We start from the raw sequence: 24,816 nt of genomic DNA on the forward strand, positions 1-24,816 counted from the left end.
TCTGTCCTTTATCACAGCTACTGTCTGTCCTTTATCACCGCTACTGTCTGTCCTTTATCACCGCTACTGTCTGTCCTTTATCACCGCTACTGTCTGTCCTTTATCACCGCTACTGTCTGTCCTTTATCACAGCTACTGTCTGTCCTTTATCACAGCTACTGTCTGTCCTTTATCACAGCTACTGTCTGTCCTTTATCACCGCTACTGTCTGTCCTTTATCACCGCTACTGTCTGTTCTTTATCACCGCTACTGTCTGTCCTTTATCACCGCTACTGTCTGTCCTTTATCACCGCTACTGTCTGTCCTTTATCACCGCTACTGTCTGTCCTTTATCACAGCTACTGTCTGTCCTTTATCACCGCTACTGTCTGTCCTTTATCACCGCTACTGTCTGTCCTTTATCACAGCTACTGTCTGTCCTTTATCACCGCTACTGTCTGTCCTTTATCACCGCTACTGTCTGTCCTTTATCACCGCTACTGTCTGTCCTTTATCACCGCTACTGTCTGTTCTTTATCACCGCTACTGTCTGTCCTTTATCACAGCTAATGTCTGTCCTTTAACGCCGCTTATCGTCTGTCCTTTATCACAGCTAATGTCTGATCTTTATCAGTCACAGTCCTTTTTCACAGCTACTTTCTGTACTATATCAGTTACATTCCTTCATCCCAGCTACTGTCTGTACTTTATCACATCTACTTTCTGTCCTTTATCAGTTACATTCCTTCTCAGTTACTTTCTGTACTATATCAGTTACATTCCTTCTCACAGTTACTTTCTGTACTATATCAGTTACATTCCTTCTCACAGTTACTTTCTGTACTATATCAGTTACATTCCTTTATCACATCTACAGTCTGTCTTTTTAATTATCCAACTGTGTGTGTTTATATTCAAGTCTGTTTTCATTAATGTGTGTTTCAGTGCGGAGGGCAGCCATGTCTCTGGTCAGAGCAACGGCCGGGACCCTCAGGCGCTGGCCAAGGCGGTCCAGATCCACCACGACACCCTGAGGACCATGTACTTCGCCTGAACACACACATACACACAGAGTAACACACACACACACACACACACACACAGACAGAGACACAGACACACACACAGACACACACACACACACACAGACAGACACACACACACACACACACACACACAGACACACAGACACACACACACAGAGAGAGAGAGTAATATATACGCACACACACACTAACATATGCACACACATAGCGTGTCAGTCTTGGAGTATATAGAGGTGTGTGTGCCCCTACATCCTGTCTACCCAGACCAGACACTGTGCAAGGAGGGACGTACATACACACACACACACACGGATATATTCTGGACTGAGGACACGAGCACTGCTTTAATATCAAAAGACTTTTATGCAATACTGAACCAGCCAATCATGATTTTAGTTTCCCCCCCCCCCCCTCCTCCTCATTTTCCCCGGGAGATGTGAGGGGCGTTATCCCTAACCTTCAGCCGCTATCGCATCATGTTTCTTGCGTAGCCCAACTCGGTTTGAACAGCAGCCCTTTTGGATTGGTCAGTTTTAATTTTTTTTGTGTGTGTGTTTTTATTTTTTATATGACAGCGATATAATATATGTGCCTGTATGGGTTCCCTCTGTCTGGATGTAACCCCAAAGCCTGGCTGCAGCCAGGCTTCAACTGCCTCCTTTATATTTAAGACGGTGTCATGCCCCCATCTGGCCACACGGGGGAGGTGTTGGCCCTCTGGTGATGTGCAGTGACGCACGGGGGGAGATCGGGAGGGGTTTCAACTTCATCAGCTCTCTGTATTTTCTAAGGGGTTTCATCTTTTGTTCATTTTTGTTTGTTTTCCATTTTTAAGAACAATCCTTTTCGGTTCCCATATGATATTTAAATGTGACGATATTTCCGCCCGCTTCGGTTGCTACCCTAGCTCTCATTCCCCGTCTGAAGGAGTGAGGTAACGCCGTCTCAAATGCGAGTAGGAAGCTTCCTCGGTAGTTCCCTACCTTGTGAAAGTGGTCAATTGAGTCCCACCGCCTAATCGGCTAGCATCATGTGACGATCACGTCGGGCGTACGTACGTCCTATCCTACGAGGGGGTGGGTCACATCGGGGTCCTTTTGGGATCTTACACACCGAGGATCACTCTGACATTTCCTTGAAGCCAAGTCCTATGTTCCTGCTGAATTGGGACAGTCCTATGCCACCACAACACCTCCAATTGCCCCCTATTTAGGAAGCTTCCATGCAATTGAGACACAGCCCTTGGGAAGGTCATTCCCCAACAAATATTTTGGAGATGGTAGGGGAGAGAGACAGTTTGAAGAGCGTCGGTAGGGCAGAGAGATAGTTTTGAAGAGCGATGGTAGGGCAGGGAGACAGTTTAACGAGAGATGGTATATCGACAATTTTAGAGAAAGATGGATAACCGGGAGTTTAAATAGAGATGGAACAGAGAAAGATAATAGATGGTACAGTTTGAAGAGAGATGGTAAAGGGCAGAGAGAGTTTAAAGAAAGATGGTTGAGAACATAGACAGTATGTAGAGCTTTGGTAGAGAGACGGTAAAGAAATCTAGAGAACAGTGACAGAGATGGTGTTTTTGACCTCTGGAAAATGACCCATCGATATGTTGGGGAGAGGAGTGTGTGATTCCCTATGAATATAAAAATGCTTTATTGCATTTCATGAGAGCCTTGACCATGTTAGGCTTTTAAACACCTCATATATTTTATTTTAAGTAATAGCCCTTTTTATGTTATGAAATTGCCTCCTGCACAGCCTCCTTGAAGCATGAAGTTGATCAAGGGTTTTGATATCACAGTATATATCAGTATGTGTATATATAGTGGTGTGTATATACAGCTGAATACCTAGTAGAGCAAGGTTTTTAGAATGTCGTGTATGGAGAGCCAATGTTTTTAATAAGAGCAGCGATAAATGACAGTAGTGTGTATGTATATATATGTGTAATATAACACTGTAGTGTATCTTGAGCAGTAAGACCGCAGTACTATTAATATGTCTACTGCAGTATATTTGGAAATATTTTAAGTGCCTGGTGCAGCGACATGGAGGTTAGAAGTAATTTTGACTCTGATTCCAGTAACTGACAAAACACACATCTTAGGATGGTTCCACGCTAGCCATTGGTGAACAGCCTTGAACTTTGCTATATTATAATGTTTTCCTCTTAGCTCCGTGACGGCTGCGGTCCTCATATGAAATAATGATATATATAAATATATATCTCCGCGTTCTGCTGCTATGTTTAGTTGGGTAACGGCCAGTTTCATCATGCACATGGGGAAGTGTGTGTGTGTGTGTGTGTGTGTGTGTGTGTGTGTGTGTGTGTGTGTGTGTGTGTGTGTGTGTGTGTGTGTGTGTGTGTGTGTGTGTGTGTGTGTGTGTGTGTGTGTGTGTGTGTGTGTGTGTGTGTGTGTGTGTGAGATAAGCACTGGAGACTGATCGCAGGCATGGTGCTATTCTCAGAGTCTGGATCTCTGGAAGAGGAGGGTGAAGGGAGATACAGGCCGAAGGGGGGGGCAGAAATGGTGGAAAGCTTCCCCAGGGAGGAGTGCTTTCCCTGGGGCGGCGTGGTCCGATTTCAGCCCCCCGTTACTTCACTAGGGTCTGAAAGTACTTTTGACATAGACAGACAGATAAACGTAAGTTTGTACATTTAGACAACGTTGCCATGCACACCACTTATTTTTGGTAACAGAAAAGTTCTTAAAGATGTTGTGCTGCTGCTTGGTTTAACTTAAGTATACTCAGTTTGGAAGTGTCTTGCTGTAGACTGCTGTGTGTGTGTGTGTGTGTGTGAGTGTTTTATGCTGTGTAGTCTCTAGAGTAGCGAGCGTTAATGTACCGTCCCGGACTGACAATGTTGACTTAATAACCATCTTTCAACCCGGTGAAGAAGAGCTATGGAGATGTTGTGGTGTTGCAGTCGTTTCGTTTCTTGTCTATGTGAGGACACCCAAGTCCGAGGCTGTCACTGATGGTTTTGATATGCTGTTTCCCAATAAGATGGAATGTGTGGTTTTGTAAAGTCCCTCTAGGTACCAAGAGTAGAGGGAGACTTTAGATTCTATCCTAGCCGAACCCCCATTGATGTTGGACCAGTGCTGGTAATGCTAGAATGTTGTGTGTTGGAGGAGGAGGAGGAGGGGGAACTGGACGAGGTGTTTGAGGTGGAGGGGAGCCCAGTGGGGTGTCTTTTGAAACCTTTAAGGAACCAGAACACATGTTTACAGATCAGATGTGTTTCCTGCTCCGAGCTGGTTTCTAGAAGGTCATCCACCATGCGGAGAGAAAAATCCCATTCAAAGACTGTTGAAGCTTGAAGCTAACCTTTTAGCTCGAGGGTTGAGCCTGACATTTCAAGTTCTTAAGCAAGTACTCTGCTATATTTCGAATACTTTTCTTTTGCCCTTCCAGAAATAGGTACTACAAGGAGGTGCTGAATGTTTGTTTTTCTCCAGTTATCAGTTATTCCATAACACTGCCACAGGTCAAGCTCTCCCTTTTTGAAGGTGTCTGGATATGAACTAGTAACCCTTAATCTGACTACAATGGACGTAGTCTCTGGATGGATGTCTGTCTATTTTCTCGACAACCGTTTATGCGATCGACTTCATCCTGAGCGGATGTTCTCCCGAGGACCCGAGGAAGTACAGTTTTCAGGTGTCTGGATTATTACCGGAGGTCAAGCTAGTTTCCATTTCGAACAGGCAAAGATCGAACTGTCACTGCATTAGTAATTCTAATATATTAAAAACTAGCTAGTAGCGATGGTGTGAGAGAGAACCCCAGAAAGTGCCTTTCCTCTCCAATGAAATAAGTGAAGTATTTTCTCTTGAGGACCTCGGAATTAAACAACTTTTTATTTGTATCTTTTATCTACAACACTGATTTCATGCTTGCGCATTTAAGGGTTACTACGCCGTCTCAGTGTGCCAATGGGGAGTACCAGGTGGTGACTTACCGTTGCATGTATTTAGTGGTTTTCCTTCGGTGCTTGGCAGTGCGTTGAGTCTTGAACCAGTAGTTTGTCTCCAGTACAGAAGAAACCGTTCTGGTTTTACGACGAGGTGGAGAGAGCGGTCATGAAGAACGAAGTAGTCTTTCAAAAATCGGTGTAGAGCGAGAATAGTTCTCCAAAGTATTGTGTGAGTACTGTCTGGAACACGGACAAGCTCTTTGAGAACTGACTCTCCTTTGAGACTTTGCTCTTCTAAACTGCCCAAAGCCCATGTCAGGGGTCTTAACTGTGCCTGGGCTAATGGAAGAGCAGCATTAGAGTCAGGATATTAAGTCAAGCTTTCATTCAAAATAAATGTACTGATTCAGATTCGATGAGATGCAACAAGGAAAGGTTGTGCAAGTGGAACTAGCTGCTTGTGTTGGAGCTAGCATTGTGGAGCCTGCATACTGGCGCTAGTGTGATGGTGCTAGCATGGCAGAGGTAGCATCGTTGGGCTAGAATGGCAGGGCTAGAATGGCAGGGCTAGCATGTTGGAGCTAGCATGGTAGACGTAGCATGGTCGGGCTAGCATGGTCGGGCTAGCGTGGTGGAGCTAGCACATTGGAGATCGCATGGGTAGAGCTAGCATGTTTGAGCTTGCACTGTACAGTCAGCGCAGTAGCAATAGTTCTGTGGGTACCTGTTCAGACACCAAAACTTTCTTTCCAGAGATTTCTAAAGCACTGCACCTCACGTACCTCGGTATGCTGCAAATGTTGACTGACCCAAATATTGCAAGTATTGCTTTTATTATGACTTATAACGCTTGACTAAGGCTTGATTATAATATTATTATAGCTATTTTAGAGGTAAATATCTTATTTTGTCTTATCCAAACTCAAATGTCATGCCCACTTTATTTTGTTGTCCTATTAAACTAAATGTTCTATAAATAAATGTTGACTAAAAAAATATCTATATCTATATCTATATATATATATAAAATATATATATATATATATATATATATATATTTGATGCTGTATTTATCGAGAGCTCTTTTAAGTGGGTGGAGTGTCTGTGGTGAGCAGGTAGGGCGCGTGTACACCCCAACCCTTCCTTCATGATGCCTTAACGACAGCACACTGATATGGAGGAGGTGCAGGGGGGGACGGGACGTTGGAGACCAGAGACCACAGACCCGGGGGGGGGGGGGGGCAGCCCAAAGATGAACAAAGACCAGACCAGAGAGGCTAGAATAGACCAGGCCAGAGGAGTCGATGGTGCCACTGTCATGCCAAATTTGTACCGGCTGCCAAATTTGTACCGGGCGCGTCATCCATACGTAATCCATTCCAAACCTGCCTGGCAGCAGATGATCGCGTCGTCCGTTGCCGGGCAGGTTTCAAAAAACATTCGCGCTCATGTTGCGAAATAACATAATACAGTTAACGGATCGCTAGATAACACTTGTTTTTACTTTATATTTGTATTGTATTCAATTGTTTAATCAAATTTAGCTAGTAACCTGAGTGTTTAAAGCGGGTTTCAAAAAACATTCGCGCTCATGTTGCCAAAGACGAAATAACATAATGCAGAAAACGGATCGCTAGATAACACTTGTTTTTACTTTATATTTGTATTGTATTTAATTGTTTAATCAAATTTAGCAAGTAAACTGAGTGTTTAAAGCAGGTCAAGGACGAAATAGCACAATACAGATAACGGATCGCTAGATAGAAGGTTCGCGAATGTCCGTGAACCTTTCACGTCTTCGACGCGATCGTCCGTTGCCAGGCAACGGACTGCGCGATCATCTGTTGCCAGGCAGGTTTGGAATGGATTACGTATGGATGACGCGCCCGGTACAAATTTGGCAGCCGGTACAAATTTGGCATGACACCACCCTCCGCGTGGAGTCCCGGTTCTGTCTCTCTATCTAGTCATCCATCAGACTCTTTTATTCAAAGAAATTGACAGTGAAAGTTTGAGCTACGTGTCATTAAGGAGCAAGGGGGGGCTAGGGGGCATCTTGCTCAAGGACGACTACAGGTAGACTGCGGACATTAGGAGATCTAACCCAGAACCTTCCTGCCGGGAGTCGAACATCCTCACCACTAGACTATCCTCTCTTCAACGTTTACATTCCAGGAGCCACTGTGAACCCAATGCCGCTCCAGAGATTAGCTTTCTGATCTTCAAACGACGACCTTTGGACCTTCACCCCTCAATACTTTTTCAATGTTGCAAAGACTCTGTTACCCAGAATGCTTCTGTTCTTCTCGCTTTTAGGTTGTCAGCCCTTGGCTGTTGCTTTGTGTCATTCTCAAGTGCTTTCTTCACTGAAACTTGCAATAAAAGCTTTGCTCTGTCTAGCACGTTTCTGTGTGATGTGTTTAATGCTGGAGGGACCCCCCCTTTGATTCATTCAGGCTGCTCCCATTACAATAATATAGTCCTTTGTGAATTTTCAGTTCAATATTAAGTTGAACAATATCAATTAAATAAATCTCATTGTATTGTTATAATAGATGTGTATTCTATTTTTATTCAATACGTTTTAATTATCCTATAATCGTGTGAAAATAAGAATCCTGTTTACATAACCCTAGAATGAGTCCTTTATATCTACAGAAGGAGCGGAACTCACTCTTGAATAAAAAATTAAAGCTATTGTAATGTGGAGAAATTTGATCATAATCGCTATATTACTCAACCTATTACCTATAGTTTTACAGACTTTTTTTTATTAAAAGCAATTCATCAAGAAACCTCCGCGCTTGAAACTTGCCTACTCGATGCTGTCGTATTACAGGCAACTGTAGCTTCTACTTCTGTGGAGAGGGGGTGTGTATTCAGTTTGTTGCAATCTGAAACCACCACTTGATACCGCTTAATCCTACACTACACCTTTAAGAAGTGTCCGCCTCTGTACTGAAGTAGATGCAGTTCATCTGCTCGCCAGATGGGGGCACACATCACTAAGCCAGAGGAGTGGTAATTCCCATGGTGCTCAATGGGTATATTGGGCCTATTAGCTCTTAGATAGAATTGCAGGATGGGTGGATGGGTTCGTTTGTTTTGGGTGTGTAGCGTAGGGTCTGCGTGTTGAGAGAGTGTGTGGGAGGGCCTTTTTGTTTTTTAATCTCAGCGGAAGAGGGATCCTATTGGAAAGTTGGGTTTTTTGGCGTCTATAGGAAGTGCGGTCATAATAACGTTATGGTTTGGCCTCTGCAGGAAATGTGGACGTGTGGATGGGAGCGTTCCTGATGGTCCCCTTGTCCTTCCAAACCTCCCTCATTAATCTGGGTTTGACCGATCTTTACTGTTTTCTTTTTTCCAATCGTGTTGCACTGAGAAGGATCTCACAGCGGACATTTCTATTTCAGACATGTTCTTCTTTTTAGACATGAACGACTGCTGTTGTGGCCAGTGTGAGAGTTTGAGTCTTACTGAATTGTTTTTATTTTGTAGAATCAGGATTTTAGTAAAGTGTTAATAGTGTGGTTTATAAACAGCAGGTACAGGTTAAACGTTATCCGGCTCCACCGTCCCCAAGGGAACAACTACAGTCTTTAATTGTTCTGTCCGTCTGTTTTGAGCTCTGCAGGGCCAGTTGCTTTTATCGGCTCTTACTTCCTCCAAGAGTCGATTTCAGAATAACAGCGCAGAGCAGATCTGATCTCTGGCATTGAGTCCCTGATGTGGCAGAATGACAGATGGTAACCGTTGCTGTCGTACCCCCCGTCCTCAACATGAACTCTCCCCTTACTGCCTCCTGCCTGTCGTCAATCTCCCGCTACACCCAGGTTCCATTTAGAGTCTGTCAACTTTACTGTTGGACGGTCTCATCTCCAAAACACTTGAACACGTGAATCGTAAGTGTAGAGAAGGACATGGGAAACAAAGGGCTTGGAGGGGATTTACGAAAATATGGACTTGTTTTCCAATTAGAAGCATCCCACTAAGCTATTACACTTCATTATTCTTATCTTTGATTGCCATAAATAAGCTGCTTCGGTGAGGGAGTCACATTGCAGGGCTTTATTCTGCCTCCCATTAGACCAATACCATGTAAAAAAAAATGCGTTACAAAATTAGTTCTGATTGGAATAAAGGGTTAGTCGTGTTTGTGAAGTATAAAAATGAATAAGTCCATCGTTAGAATCCGTGCACACTTCACATTGTCCAAAGCACTGAATGGACAGGAAGTCCACCCCTAGTGGTCAGGCCACTTCCTGTATGGGCGGGTGACTCTAGGGGTCAGGTTTCCAGCAGGTTGTGCAGACATTCTCCTCTGCTTCGGAGCAGTCGCCGCCTCCTGCAAAGAAACCAAACCGAATAAATAAAAAGTTACTAGTTGCATAACTAATAACTATAACTAGTTGCATAACTATAACTAATAATACAACTAGTTACATTAATCAGTAACCATAACCAGTACCGTACCACCACATGAGAGCTGCCATCCCCATAGCCAGCAGCAGCAGCATCACGACGCACACCACCGCTATCGCGACGCCCCTAGACTCCACGGCCTCGCAGGGAGCTGGAACCACAGGGTAAAGACGGTGCATTTATGAGGTCGACAGGTCGGGGGAAAAAAAACCACCTGGTTCTCAACACCTCCAGCGATCCATTACTGATTGTGACATCACCAGACGTGGTCGATAGGAAACGTCTCAACAAGCTGCAGCCTAGGTATTCTAAACTGCCGGGTGTCTGCAGCAGCGTCCTGGCGTGTTCACCTGCGGTGTACGTCGCCGAGCTGTAGCCCAGCTTGTTGCTGACCACGCAGGTGAAGTGGCCGCAGAGCGGCGAGTGGCTGACCGCCAGCGTCTTGCCGTCGGGGGAGACGCGGCCCAGCGCGGCGGTGACGGCGGCCCTGTCGTGGAGCCAGCTGAAGGTGGGGTCGGTGCCCCAGGCCTCGGTGCAGACCAGCGACGAGTGGGAGTCGTTGACGCCCACGGACACGTGATGCACCGGCTCTGTAGGACACAGGCCATTATAGGAGAGGAGGACACGCCCACACAGGGAGAGGACACGCCCACACAGATAGAGGACACTCCCACACAGGGAGAGGACACGCCCACACAGGGAGAGGACACGCCCACACAGGGAGAGGACACGCCCACGCAGGGAGAGGCCACGCCCACGCAGGGAGAGACCACGCCCACATCGGCAGAGGACACACCCACACTGGGAGAGGACACACCCACACAGGAGAGGACACGCCCAAACAGAGAGAGGCCACTACCACACCGGCATAGGATACGCCCACACATGGAGAGGACACGCCCACACATGGATAGGACACGCCCACATAGAAGGACACGCCTGCACGTGTGAGGACGTAAATGGGAGACAGGCCAACATTTTTATTCAGACCATGTATCAAAGGTTATCTGCAGATAACTAATCTATGTAATGTGGTCTAGGCTGTTTTATCTATATCATAGTTAATGGTTTATTGGATGAAAAGTACAGACATTTATACTATGTAGTGTTGTGAGTGACTCCTACCCTATTGTAAAGAGTCTATAAGGTAGTTCCACCATGTTCCAACCCATTTTGAGAGGTGGTCCTACTTTAGTCTAAAAACAGACAGTATGAGATGTGGTAGTCATGTCACATTCTAACCAGTAGGAAGGCCTAGTATGTTCTAATCTAATCATTGTGAGAGTTAGTCCTCACGTATTCTAACCAGAACGAGATAGTCCCAACGTATTCTAAACAGAATCAGAGGTAGGCCACCTGCATTCTAACCTGAATCAGAGGTAGGCCTACCGTATCCTAACCAGTATTACAGGTTGGCCTACCGTATCCTAACCAGTATGAGAGGTTGGCCTACCGTATCCTAACCAGTATGAGAGGTAGGCCTACCATATTCTAACCAGTATGAGTGAGAGGTTGGCCTACTGTATTCCAACCAGTATCAGGGCTAGGCCTACTGTATTCTAACCAGTATGAGAGGTTGGCCTACCGTATCCTAACCAGTATTACAGGTTGGCCTACCGTATCCTAACCAGTATGAGAGGTTGGCCTACCGTATCCCAACCAGTATGAGAGGTTGGCCTACCATATTCTAACCAGTATGAGAGGTTGGCCTACTGTATTCCAACCAGTATCAGGGCTAGGCCTACTGTATTCTAACCAGTATGAGAGGTTGGCCTACCGTATCCTAACCAGTATTACAGGTTGGCCTACCGTATCCTAACCAGTATGAGAGGTTGGCCTACCGTATCCCAACCAGTATGAGAGGTTGGCCTAACATATTCTAACCAGTATGAGAGGTTGGCCTACTGTATTCCAACCAGTATCAGGGCTAGGCCTACTGTATTCTAACCAGTATGAGAGGTTGGCCTACCGTATCCTAACCAGTATTACAGGTTGGCCTACCGTATCCTAACCAGTATGAGAGGTTGGCCTACCGTATCCTAACCAGTATGAGAGGTTGGCCTACTGTATTCTAACCAGTATGAGGTTGGCCTACCGTATCCTAACCAGTATGAGAGGTTGGCCTACCGTATCCTAACCAGTATGAGAGGTTGGCCTACCGTATCCTAACCAGTATGAGAGGTTGGCCTACCGTATCCTAACCAGTATGAGAGGTTGGCCTACCGTATTCTAACCAGTATGAGAGGTTGGCCTACTGTATTCTAACCAGTATCAGGGCTAGGCCTACTGTATTCTAACCAGTATGAGAGGTAGGCCTACTGTATTCTAACCAGTATGAGAGGTAGGCCTACTGTATTCTAACCAGTATCAGGGCTAGGCCTACCGTATTCGCGGACGACGCAGTAGGCCCTGGAGGGAAGCCCCGTCTGGTCGGACACCGTCAGCGAGTAAATCCCTCCGTCGTCTCCGCTGAACGAGTTGACGCTCAGCGACGTAAGCTGCCCGTCAAGGGTCATGTGACCAGGGCACGCCGGCCCCCCCGGGGAGCAGGAGGCCAGCACCTCTCTACCCTTGGCGTCTCCCGTCTCCGGCTCCCGCTCCCAGGTCACCGTGGCAACCGTCTCCAGGGGCCCGTGGTCGATGCGGGCACGGAGGACCAGGTTGGAGCCCCGGATCACATGGGAGGGGTCGGGGTTCAGGATGGTCACGGACAAACAGTTTGCCCCGCACACTGAAGACAACACACACACACACACACACACACACACACACACACACACACACACACACACACACACACACACACACACACACACACACATCACAACACACACACACACACACACACACACACACACACACACACACACACACACACACACACACACACACACACATCACAACACACACACACACACACACACACACACACACACACACATCACAACACACACACACACACACACACACACACACACACACACACACACACACACACACACACACACACACACACACATCACAACACACACACACACACACACACACACACACATCACAACACACACACACACACACACACACACACACACACACACACACACACACACACACACACACACACACACACACATCACATCACAACACACACACACACACACACACACACACACACACACACACACACACACACACACACACATCACATCACAACACACACACACACACACACACACACACACACACACACACACACACACACACACACACATCACAACACACACACACACACACACACACACACACACACACACACACACACACACCACATCATAACACACAGAACAAAGGCAGGATATCTAGGGTTACAGATTTGCGTGTGTGTGGGGGGGGGGGGGGGGGGGTATGTGTGTGTTTGTGTGTTACCTAGTAGAAGTAATGTAGCTGCTGCTGCCTGCAGATCCATCAGCCCTGTTAATGAGAATTGAACACAACAGGAATGTCTCTCTCTATCCGCTCACACACACACACACACACACACACACACACACACACACACACACACACACACACACACACACACACACACACACACCTCTCTCTCTCTACTTCCCCTTTCTCACTCATCCACCCCTCTCTTTCTTTCCCTCTCCCAATCTCTCTCCCTCGCTCGTCAGAGTGAAGTTAACGCAATATAAAACCCTTTCTAAAGTATTAACGTAAGGCATATCAGAAAACAGCGCGTGCACTAAAATGAGAGAATCGACAGTAACACCGTAACGCTTCTTTCAACCAAACAAAACAAACCTACCGTCTCCTTTTCCAGACGATGGGGGGAGAGAGGGAACGAGGAGGGACAGAGAGCGGGAGAGAGGGAGAGAGAGAGAGAGAGAGAGAGAGAGAGAGAGAGAGAGAGAGAGAGAGAGAGAGAGAGAGAGAGAGAGAGAGAGAGAGAGAGAGAGAGAGAGAGAGAGAGAGAGAGAGAGAGAGAGAGAGAGAGAGAGCTCAAAATAAATAAATCACTGCTAGTGCCGTTTACTGCTGTAACTAGCACTATCCGCGTTTCTTCCCCGATATGTAGGCTACTGCTGCACCAACACAACTATAACCTCGCTCTCTCTCACGGCATTCAACTTCCCTCTATATTCCTGCACGTCCAAAGCTAAAGGCGTCGCTTCTTTACTTAAGGGTACGCCCCCTCCCCTTTCTGTACTCTACTACTGTAGGCCGACTTTAGTAGAGTAGAGCCCGACCATCCTTCTCTCTCTCTCACTCTCTCTCTCTCTCTCTCTCTCTCTCTCTCTCTCTCTCTCTCTCTCTCTCTCTCTCTCTCTCTCTCTCTCTCTCTCTCTCTCTCTCTCTCTCTCTCTCTCTCTCTCTCTCCTTATGGACTATGTTATCCGTGTCTTTCTATGCTGAGAACTTAACCAGATAAAGAACGCATAATACTGTATTATTTGAAGGGGAAACGGTAAACAATGTCAGGGTTCCCGCCGTATAAAAGTATTTGTACAGTCCAAACGTCCATTCTCCTACGGATGAATAATGTTTGTGTCCCAACAGGCATAACTCGTAGATAAATTATTGCTACAGTTTATGTACAGTGGGTATTAGCCTGTGTGTGTATTATATCTTAGTTTAATCATTGGGGCCTTAGAATATGTAGGCCTTTATTTGTTCCTCATTTTCAAAAGCTTTCTATCCTGATTATAAACAACAGAGAGACGCAGTACAAAGAAGTGTTAATTGTGTCACGTTGTTGGAATGTTTGCAGGTATCTATCCGAACAGCAGATGGCGGTAAAATACCAGACAGATAAACAACTTTATTTCTTGCCCTTTCCCTTCTCAAGTAGGCCTAAATAAATAAGTTAACATTTTGTTGACTTTTGTTGTAACAACAAGTCGAAATATCCGTTTCGTAGCCTATTCGACGCATTTGACTGCACTTAGCAAATGTATCAATATTCCACTTTTCAACTAAACTCATTATCGTAAAAGCGTAGGCCTATGGCTCGGACTTTTGACATGTGTCAAAGTCCAAGTAAAATAATCGACATACATTTAAAAATATTAGCGACGCTTTCTTCACAGTTCTTTAACAATCAACGTCTTTATGGTGACGAAAGTATGCTAGGGAAATAAACGCTACGGTCCCTTTAAGAAACAGGTGCGTCGACAGGTAGCCCTCCTCGGACTAAAGAGGAAGCAGATTCAAGCCAAACAAGACAGTAACGAAGTTTGAACAAACCCCGTACTTAAAAACATGACGGCTGGGAAAGGAGTATTTGGTAAGTCGATGACTAGAACACCTTTTCACAGAGGCTTCATCGTAGCACAATAACAGTTGTCGCTCTTAACACTTAAATCCTACGATGGTGCCTGTGTGAAAAGGGTCTATAATTAACTGTGAACAATTATTAATAGCGTTGGCCTACCATATCTATGTGACACTTCATGTAGCCTAGTGTTATATTGTGAAAGTAAATGTTTAACATGGTTCGTCTTCAGGTCGCCCGGACTGAAGAGATGAACCCGCTGCTCCTCGTCTCTCTGACAGGTGAAATATTAATCTCATCATCATCATCATCATCATCATCATCATCCTCACCGCACCATTTAAACAAAATGTGAAACGTTCACTGCTGTTGAAAAGATCTAACCTGCAATAACGTCGTTCTTCCATGTTTCTATTTCTGAAAAGCTTGACACTTGGACGAGACTGTAAAACCAGTAGGCCTACAGCCACTTCCCACGGGTGGACTTCAGTATTTGTGGGCGTTGTCGTCTACCCAGACTAAAGAATTTCTTAAAGAGTGTTTTTATACTGACACCAACACGGATGTGTTGTGTTTTATGGTAATAGATAAGGGTCATGACTTGGGAAAACAATCGATCTTAATGTTGGCTGATGTAACTCCGCTCCGCGATGCCAACCTCGTAAAACAAATCGCTCAACCCGTCAAGGACGTATCGATTAGCTATTTCATCGGGATTGTTTTATGACCATATGTCGACCACTCCTCCGTACGGGGTACAAGATGGGTTCGTCGCCCATCGAAGAGTTAGATTTAGATCCAAATGGTTACCTGAAATTACCTGAACATTTATGTGTCATGTTTTGTTTTTACTTGTTCATGGATCTAGTAGATATTGTCTGTCAACAGACACGTTCAGGGATGGATGAGAGGGAAGTGTTTAGGGACCTTTTGCATTCAGTGTTGCGACAAAATTCTGGAGAGTCAGTGAGACAATGAAAGGCAGTGATAGTCCACACCAATTTTTTTTTTTAATACACCCAAATGTTACCAGTTTATAGGCCTACCCCATATTTATGATATTCTGGACTCTAGAGGGAAGGGTCTCTAACTACCAAAGCGACATGGTTTGAACCCCAATGACCACAGTCTACCCTTAGGCCTCCTTTGGCAAGATGTCATACCTCCTTGCTGAAGAATAAATCTGTTTACGAAGTGTATCCCAGTATTTTCCATAGTTGTAAATTGTTTTAATTATAAACCTTTCCTGTCTAGTCCTGGTGCGGTTCAGTCTGTCCCAGGAGCCGGTCTCCATCGAGTTCCAGACCGACCCGGTTCTGGTCCAAACCGGAACGGACATCCTCTTCACCATCATCAACCTCCCCGACGTGGTGCTGGTGACTTGGGATTCCCCAGGGGGCAGCACCTCTCTGGCTATTTGGTCCGGAGGGTCTGGGACGGTCAACCCGCCCCCCCAGTACTTGGGCCGTCTCTCCGTCACCCGCAACCAGCTCCGTATCAGCAACGCACAGCTGACCGACGCCGGAAGCTACAGAGTCCAGGTCAACCCCAGCGCCAGCACAGGCCTCGCCTCTAACTCGAAATCCGTCCAGCTCCAGGTGTTCGGTAAGGAGGCGTGGCTTACCGCGGGGTTGGGCTACAGGGTGGATAGTCCCTAGTCCATGTATGATCCAGCAAGGGGTTAGGGTGTAACGAATAATATCATTAATCAACAATTTGGGTTTAATTATATTATCCCAATGCCATGCAGTTGAGTAGTCCTGAAATGATAGTGACTCCCTGGTCAGCATTGTAACATGTGTTGCGCCTTCTGGTGGCCGGTGCTGGTATTGAGTGTTTAGCTTCCCCAGATGTTGTGGTCCAGGAGCCATCTCTGGATCGCTCCCCGAGGATCTCCGCGCGGGAGAGGAATGAAACTCTGTTAATGTTCCTTCAGGGAAATCTGCTACCACGCCCGGCCGAGCTTTGAGTGCTGTGGGTTCGTCAAGGACAAATGTGAAATTTAAACTTAACAATGCTATTTAAACCATCCCAGGTCCCTAGCTTGCACAGTGGTTCAGTGATTAGCCGAGATGTAACTCTGTACCGCTAAAGGAGTGCTTCGTGTTGGGGTCCATAGCATTTCACGATGCTCAGAGAATGTTCTGGTCCGTCCCAGTCCCAGAGCATTTCTTTGATATGCTAGGTGCTCGGGTATTTGGTTTTTGGAGGTCCTTTCCTCGGATGGATAAAAAAATACCTCAACCCTTTTCCTCCGATTCACCACCAAACGATACACTGAACAGAAAAACGAGAACATTCTAGCTCTCCCCTAACCTCTGCTCTCTGCTGTGTCAAATGTAACTAAGTACTCAGCGTTCATTAAGATGGCGGTGTCTCCTCCTACACTGCTGCTAAATTGAGAAAAGTAGTAGATAGTAATAATGACAGGACTTTATTAATGAGATTAATAAAGTACGACCTCATCCTACCCCATCCATCTCCCGACACATACCGCTAGACGGAGATAAGTAGATTCTAACAAAGCCCCACCTCATCCTATTGTCTCCTCTCAGTGGCGGTGTCCGGGGTGAGTCTGTCGGTGCCCCCGGTGGCGGTGGAGGGTAGTAACATCTCCCTCACCTGCTCCTTCGCCACGGGGACGGCGGTGAGCGTGGCCTGGGGGTTCCAGGGCGTGGCCCTCGCCGCCGGCCCCCGCATCAGCATCTCGGGGGGCTCGCTGGTCATCGACCCGGGTCGCCGCGGCGACGCCGGGGAGTACTCGTGCACCGTTAGCAACGCCGTCAGCGCCCGCAGCGCCAAGCGGACCCTCACCGTCTACTGTGAGTGCTGAGCCGTTGTACCACAGCACTGTTAGTACCGTGTACTATTATAACCGTTTTTTAACTGTAGTGTGTGTGCGTGTGCATGTGCGTGTGCGTGTGTGCAGTTGGCCCGGACACTCCGGTGCTGACCAAGGACCTCCCGGTGGACTGTGTGGGCGGAGGTGACGCCGTGCTGGGGCAGACGCTCACCCTCACCTGCGTGTCAGTCTCCCTCCCCCCCGCCCTGTTCTCGTGGCAACAAAACGGGCGACCCGTGGCCACCGTCCAACCAGACAGCGGCGTGCTGGGCGTGCAGGCGGTCTCGGCCAATCAGAGCGGTCGCTACACCTGCCTGGCCCGGAACGCCATCACGGGGGGCGCGTCGGAGCAGTCGACCGAGGTGGAGGTCGTGCGTGAGTGACGACCCGATGGGTGACCTCTGGAAGAGGTGGATTGTGGGTAACCGTCGTGTTGGCCCTGAAGATTGATCTGAGGAGAATGTGCTCCGAGTGAAAGTCTTTCAGCAACTTTCTGCTAGTCGACTTCACTACTTCTCTCTTTCTCTTCCACTCTTTCAGGCTATCATTTAATCCTTATGTTTTTAGAACCGCTTCTCTCTTTTCTTTTCGCCCGCCTCTCCCTCTCCCTCTCGATTTTAAATTCAGTACATTCCCTTTATTAGCCGGTCATATATCAATATACAATATGTGATTATTTGTTGTTAAAGCATTTGAACAAAGCAGCACGTTATGATTCTCTCTCTCTCTCGCCCTCCCCCGCCCCCTCCCCCCAACCAGAGACGTGTCTGAGTGGAGGAGAGGTTGCGGGCATTGTGATTGGCTCCCTGGCCGCACTGCTCCTGATCATCCTTCTCATTCTTCTTCTTCTGGTGCGCTGGAGGAGGCGTGAGACGACCACTCGCTCTCGCACGCACACACCTGTTGTAAGTGGTGAGATGCTCCGGCCACACGTTCTGTTGGTCTCCGTGTTCACGTTCTCTGTCACCCTCCATGTTGGCGTCCATGTAGCTCTCCATCTTTGACTCCATGTTTGCATTCTTTATTGGTCTTAATGTAGTTCTCCATCTTTGGCCCCATGTTTATATTCTCTGTCTGTCTCCATGTTTGTCCCCATGTTGGTCCCCATGGTGGTCTTCATATTACCGTGTTCTGTCTGTCTCCATGTTGGTCCCCATGTTGCCATGTTCTCTTGGTCTCCATGTCTCTATGTTCTGTTGTGTTTACATGTGATGTGGCCTCCATGTTGGTCCCCATGTTGTCCATGGGATGGCGCTAAAGAGCTGCTCGAGACGAGAGTAACTGCCCCCTCCTCCCCTTCCTCTCTGTTTTATTCTTCTGAAGCCTCCAGTTCCTCTGGGAAACGGGCTGGTGGTCCAGGGATCGGACCCCCCTCTCCACCAGCCCAACCACCGCTACACCCTCCCCCAGCAATACAACCACCGAGCCCCCAACAACACCACCCTCCCCCGGGACCGGGACCCGGACCTCCCGCCTCCGTACCGTCACCAGGGCAACGCCCGGCTCCTCCCAGCCGCTTTCCCCGACAACGGCATCGACAACCCGGGCTTCTCTCCCGCCGCCGCCGCGGACACGCTGTCGCGCACAGCGCCTCAGAACTCCAACATCCTGATCCAAGGGGCGGCGCCGGACGGCTCCCGGCCCCCGACCGTCCAGGTCAACCTCGGGCCCCAGCCGGGGGGCACCACGGGAACGCTGCCCGCCATGCACTTTAACCTCAACTCCTTCCCCGCCGGCGCTCAGCCCCCCGCCGGCGCTCAGCCCCCCGCCGGCGCCGAGACCGGCCACACCCCACCGGGTGGAGCTCGGCGTTCCGGTGACGATCGGCGTTCCGGTGACGATCGGCGATCCGGCGACGATCAGCATTCCGGCGGCGATCGGCGTTCCGGGGACGGTCGACGTTCCGACGACGATCGGCGTTCCGGGGACGATCGGCGTTCCGGGGACGGTCGACGTTCCGACGACGATCGGCGTTCCGGGGACGGTCGACGTTCCGACGACGATCGGCGTTCCGGGGACGATCGGCGTTCCAGGGACGATCCCAGAAGGCAACGCTCCGACCCTGCGAGGCGAGTGTTGGAGGACCCCGGCGGACGGCCGCTGGTCCCTACTGGATACTCCCACAGGAGCAGTCCCAGGGGCGACACACACCCGTTCCAACGACACACTGACCCTCTCAGCAACTCGCACCCCTCCCATCGAAGCAGCGACGCCCACGCCGACCGGCGAGAGCGAGGGTCTGGGGACGGGGGCCGGACCAGCAGCCACTCACAAGGCCCCGCCCCCTGGGACCTCCTGCGGGGGACGCCGGCGTACCCCAACGGCGCCGGGTCGGAGGGCTCGGACTACACTACCCAGAATCCCCCGCCAGCCCCGACCGGGGCTCCCGATCCGGGCAGGGTCGACCGTGAGGGCCGGGGCAGACAGGAAGTGACGTCAGACACCAGGCGGGCGCGGTCTCGCCCCGCCGCTTCCCCGTCACACCACTCGCAGGAGGCCCCTCGTGCACAGAGGGAGCGCACACGCGACCACAGTCCCCAACGGGTCGCCAGGGAGACCGCCACCGAGCCAAGAGGTCACGTGACTCAGCAGCAACCGATGACGACCCGGAGCCTGGACGCAAGAGCCATGGCTGACCCCAACCACCTCCTCCAGCCCCGCCCCCAGACCCAAGCCCCCCAGCCCCGCCCCCAGACCCAGCCCCCCCAGCCCCGCCCCCAGCCCCAACCCCCCCAGCCCCGCCCCCAGACCCAGCCCCCCCAGCCCCGCCCCCAGACCCAACCCCCCCAGCCCCGCCCCCAGACCCAACCAGTCCAGCCCCGCCCCCAGACCCAGCCCCCCCAGCCCCGCCCCCAGACGGCGGCGTCCCCACCCACAAACCACCGTCACCAAGGCAACGCCGCGCCCCGGTCAAACGGGAACCCACTGACCCAGGAGGCTCTTCAGAGCCACACCAAGCACGCCCAGACCTTCCAGAACCGGATCCAGCAGACCCAGGCCGCCCTGCAGCGCCCTCCGCCCCCCCCCCTGGTCATCCCCATGAGCCAGTTCAAGGAGCTCCCCCGGGAGCGGCTCCAGGACCGGCCCCCCAACAGACCGGCCCCCCGGCCCGCCGCCCACCTGCCCGCCGCCCACCTGCCCGCCGGACAGCGGCTCCGCCCGCAGGCCGACCCGCACCCCCCTCGGGCCACGGGCCACGCCCCCCGCGGTCACCACGCCCCCCAAGGTCACCACGGCAACCCCCACCAGGTGAGCGTCACCGAGGCCCCGCCCCCAATGAGCGCCCCTTAACGAGAACCCTTGTAAGGCCCCGTTTGCACGAAGGGAACACGCAGATATTCCCACGCGGTTCGGCCTCTCATTTACACGAAGACGCCGTTTTTGTCACAGAAAACGATCATTTCTAAAAACTCCGGCCAAAGTGGAGATTTCTGAAAACGCTGGTTACGTGTCGTCGTGTCAACGGGGAGAAACGGGGTTTTAGGTTCTGAAGCGTCACGTTATGCGCCAGGAAATGCTTAACGTCATATGAGCGCCCTGTGTTTACAGTTTGTTTGTTACAGGAAGACGCTCGTGTTATTCGTTGTTGTTGATTCTGAGGATTCTGATTGGCTTGCCTGGCTTTATCCTACTCCCTACACTGCCGCCCATAGGTTTGGCATAGTTATAATGGCGCTCGATGGCGTATTCATGCATTTTAATGTAAACGACAACTTTATTGAAAACGATGCTGTGTGCACAACGTTATTTTTGAAAACGGACGAGGGGAAGGAAGTAGCCTGCTGCTATTTTCATTCGCGTTTGAAAATGTCACCCTTGTGTCGAAAACAAGACGACCCGCACACTCGGATCGTATAGTTAAATCCGGTCAACGGTTCAATAAGTTAACATAATCTAGAACTGTTTGAGAAACATGGAATAATTGCGGCTTGCCCAGTTCGCAAGGCATCCTGGGTAATTCGTGACACTCCCCTTAGCTGCGAGTGAGGTACCGAGCTGGCTAGCTGCCGAGGGATGATTTTAAGGGGAAACAGGCTCTCCCTCTTCCTCCCCAAGTATTGGAACAACCTACCCCTGCGCGGGAATGCGCAAATTCTAAGGCTAGGGGGAGTAATGGGATGGGGCCACAGCCTCCACCACTCTTCTGTATGCTCTCACTTGGTTCGTGGTGGTCGTGATGGCAGTGACGGTGATTATGGTGACGGTGCTGCTAAAGTGGCGTTTCAGAGCAGGTCGTCAACCATGACGTTTTCCCTAACTCAGGCTTTTCTTCTTCTGTGTTTCTCCAGAACCAGACTCGCAGAGATAGGCCTCATTGACGAACAATGTCCCCTGTGTGCGGCCGCGGTACTCCAGAGGGCCTGTGACTCCAGGGGGCCTGTGACTCCAGGGCCCCGGATCAGGCAGGAAGACCCGTCTCCACCTCATGGCCTGTCCTGTTGAGTATTAATGCTCCTATTGAGTGTTGAGTGTTGATTTAAGAGGCGTTGTCACGCGGTGTGTGAACACATGGGCGTGGTCGTTCCTGGGCTTTCCCCTCAGGAGCTATGCATCACATGACCTAACAGAAGAGAGGCCTCTCCAATCCCCGGCCCCCTGCTGGCCAAAGCGTGGTGTAACTACACATACTGGAAGGGCTTCGAGAGGAAGAGGAGGACACGATCACAGGAGTTACGGTACGACCGAGGCTGTTTTATTACCTGGAAGTATTTATCTAATGGTCCGCTTTTACGGGGCCTCGGCAGAGGAGCCCGGGGGGGGGGGGCAACAGTAAGCGCTTGTTAACTAATCCCTTTTTATGGTTCTTAAATGATTGGGTAATCACAGCACGGGGTCGACACGGAGTCACCCGACGTAGCACCGCCTCGACCGGATGGGAAATAAACGCGGTTAACGCACCGAGACACTGGGAGGAAGACACAGGGAATGTGATTTAGTGTTTGTTATTTACTGCCATTCTTTGTGATTGTTTACTCTCAGGGAACGATTGTACAGTGAACAAAGAGGTTTTATAATCGGTTTAACGTTAACCCCTATTGTTATTTAAATCTCTTCCATGAAATGTAGGACATCGTTTAGATGACATTTAAATGAATGCAAAGCTTTTTAATAACTTCAATAATTTCTTTGGCAAAATAAAACGTTTGAATGTCAAGAGTAGGCCTACGATAAGTAACATCCAAAATCCCCCAATTACCTCTTGAAGTTGTTGAGACGGCTGGGCAATGAGGGCCATCCCTGTAGTGGGAGGGATTTAATCAAACGATAACCAAAAGATGCATTACATATGCAGACGCCACCGTTCAGCTCATATTTTATCGTCCCGCAATGGAAACTCACTATGCATCAGGGCATGATATAACATTAAAAATAGATGGTACTTAGAAAATACTGAACCCTGCGGTATTGAAAAACCCACGGTCCACAGAGAGTTATTCGAGTCGCCATTTACTTGCATTTAGTGTTGGCATAGGCTGCCGCTACACGATTGCCAATGTCAATGCTATCCTGCGCCCAGCCTATTAACTGTTTAATAACGCTGGCCTCTTAAATCCCCCCCTTATGTTATCAGGTGAGGGAGAACCAAAACAATTACATTATTTATGTATTATAATTCCTTTTTTTTTTATGCGTCGAAAAATATCTGTGGGGGTAAATAACATTGGAGGCGGGCTTGTACTTCAGTTTGTATGTTTGTTTGTACATTATTCAAGAAAGACTAGTTTGAGTTACAGATCTTAGCTGGAATTAAGATCACTATCTGCTGTCAGGGAGTGGCCACTTTCAGAATCATGTGCTGCCGGTTACTATGTGTGTATGTATAGATGTATCTGATGGGTTTTTAATTAAGATGTATTTTATGGTCTGTATAGGATGCTGCCTCACAGGACTGTTTAAAAGAACAAGAGCCTTAGGAATCAAATGAGCTGTTTAGACTTGCTCTGTCTGCACGGACAGAATAGGCCTACCTAATAAAGCCGTCTGAACTTCTGTTCTGAACAAGGAGCCTGACTTTTTCGCATCGACTCTGTAAAGTTCCTTCTGTTATTTGTCCTTCACACGCCATGTGCTATTTCTGTTCCCAGTCCACGCCTCTGATAAGTAGAGTTGAACGGGCGCCCACTTCTGCTCGGTCTTCTGCTGATGTGCGAATCGGTACAGGCATCAGTTTGGTACTTCCGTTAATAGAGTGAAAAATAAAGTGTGTGTGTGTGTGTGTGTGTGTGTGTGTGTGTGTGTGTGTGTGTGTGTGTGTGTGTGTGTGTGTGTGTGTGTGTGTGTGTGTGTGTGTGTGTGTGTGTGTGTGTGTGTGTGTGTGTGTGTGTGTGTGTGTGTGTGGCCCTAGCCTCGGATTAGCATGTAGATGTGTCTCTGTGTGGCGACGCGGTCGCTGTGACTAATGGCGATTGTTTTTGCGTCCCTTCGGGGCTCCAAATGAAAGGCAAACATAATTCTATATCAGAGTGTAGGGGACCCTAGTGGATGATTACAGCTCATCCACAATGGAGGACCTCCTCCTGGTTGTAATGTCACTCGGCTGAATATCCTCACTGTATTTCACTACATTGTGTTCGACCTTACCTCTGAGTGGAAATTACAATATTACAGATTCACTGCAGCATACGTAGCTGTGCTAAAATAAACCCTTTTCTTTTAGATTTCTGACATTAGCAGTGCACTGGTGCTCATGAACACTGGGGTTAAAGAGAACTAGCCAGAGTCTTTGAGGCGCAACACTTAACATGGAGAGACACGCACGCACGCACGCACGCACGCACACACAAATACACCACCATTCACAGTAGTGTTACTAGTAGAATCAAATATTTATATTCTGAATGTCTCAAACATGCTAGACAATATATATTTATATATTTAATTGATAATAATATAATAGATTTAATTGAAACTGTCCTCAAACTCTAAGCCTTTACGAAGGATGTGCCAAACTTAACGGTTGGCTATTAATATGTCTTAAGTTCTGTTCAAATATTTTATATTTAAGACTACATAATACATCAATCCCAGCCAGTAAACCTCTTATTAAGTCCTCGTTTTAAGTCCTCTTGCCTGTCTTTATATACAAGAAAGGAGACGTATAGACGGGTTATAAATACACACGCATAGTTCAAGGAAGACGTTTAGAGAAGATCACAAGATACTCGACATCACCTCCTCTTTCTGTCTACTTCCTTCAAATTCATATTCAAGTGTGCTTGTGACAACCTAATTGTCACAAGCACATGCAGGATGCACATCAAAATATATCTGCGAGAGATTAACAATTTTCCTCAGATCAAGTGTTGAGTAAAACGGTATTAAGAG

At 48.5% G+C, this 24,816-nt stretch overlaps 4 protein-coding genes across 11 annotated transcripts in view; 3 read left to right on the top strand and 1 right to left on the bottom strand.

Moving 5' to 3' along the window:
- ago3a (argonaute RISC catalytic component 3a) overlaps positions 1-1,109 on the top strand; it is an 18,378-nt gene extending 17,269 nt beyond the window's left edge. For both annotated transcript variants that reach the window (XM_060053156.1, XM_060053157.1), the window contains exon 19: positions 926-1,109. In XM_060053156.1, coding sequence (XP_059909139.1) covers positions 926-1,034 — 109 coding nt within the window. In that variant the 3' untranslated portion in view covers positions 1,035-1,109. The remainder of the gene's footprint in view (positions 1-925) is intronic.
- The window catches only part of ago1 (argonaute RISC component 1), a 43,205-nt gene extending 35,858 nt beyond the window's left edge, over positions 1-7,347 (top strand). For 2 of the 6 annotated variants that reach the window (XM_060053150.1, XM_060053149.1), the window contains exon 20: positions 1,107-7,347. In XM_060053150.1, the coding sequence (XP_059909133.1) occupies positions 1,107-1,257 (151 nt within the window). In that variant the 3' untranslated portion in view covers positions 1,258-7,347. The remainder of the gene's footprint in view (positions 1-1,106) is intronic. The other 4 variants (XR_009525969.1, XR_009525968.1, XM_060053152.1 and 1 more) reach the window with 4 other exon arrangements.
- A 1,646-nt stretch (positions 7,348-8,993) lies between these two features.
- Positions 8,994-15,054, bottom strand: si:dkeyp-97a10.2 (uncharacterized). The gene is made up of 6 exons (XM_060053292.1): positions 15,033-15,054; positions 12,797-12,841; positions 11,754-12,101; positions 9,721-9,960; positions 9,422-9,521; positions 8,994-9,293 (listed from the first exon to the last, which is right to left on the bottom strand). Exons 2-6 carry the CDS (start codon positions 12,834-12,836, stop codon positions 9,236-9,238), a joined length of 786 nt encoding a protein of 261 aa, XP_059909275.1. The 5' UTR covers positions 12,837-12,841; positions 15,033-15,054; the 3' UTR covers positions 8,994-9,235.
- On the top strand, positions 13,793-23,493 carry si:dkeyp-97a10.3 (serine/arginine repetitive matrix protein 1). Of its 2 annotated transcripts, XR_009525966.1 has the most exons (9): positions 13,793-14,660; positions 14,881-14,929; positions 15,903-16,253; positions 17,204-17,470; positions 17,578-17,865; positions 18,250-18,395; positions 18,814-20,739; positions 21,780-22,166; positions 22,318-23,493. XR_009525966.1 is itself a non-coding variant. In XM_060053146.1 (8 exons), exons 2-8 carry the CDS (start codon positions 14,899-14,901, stop codon positions 21,807-21,809), a joined length of 3,039 nt encoding a protein of 1,012 aa, XP_059909129.1. In that variant the 5' UTR covers positions 13,793-14,660; positions 14,881-14,898; the 3' UTR covers positions 21,810-23,493. The 2 variants fall into 2 exon arrangements, 1 of the variants encoding a protein (XP_059909129.1); XM_060053146.1 differs by having other exon boundaries at positions 21,780-23,493.
- The last annotated feature ends 1,323 nt before the right edge of the window (positions 23,494-24,816 follow it).

This window comes from Gadus macrocephalus, chromosome 6, assembly GCF_031168955.1.
Source record: "Gadus macrocephalus chromosome 6, ASM3116895v1".
Taxonomy (NCBI): domain Eukaryota; kingdom Metazoa; phylum Chordata; class Actinopteri; order Gadiformes; family Gadidae; genus Gadus; species Gadus macrocephalus.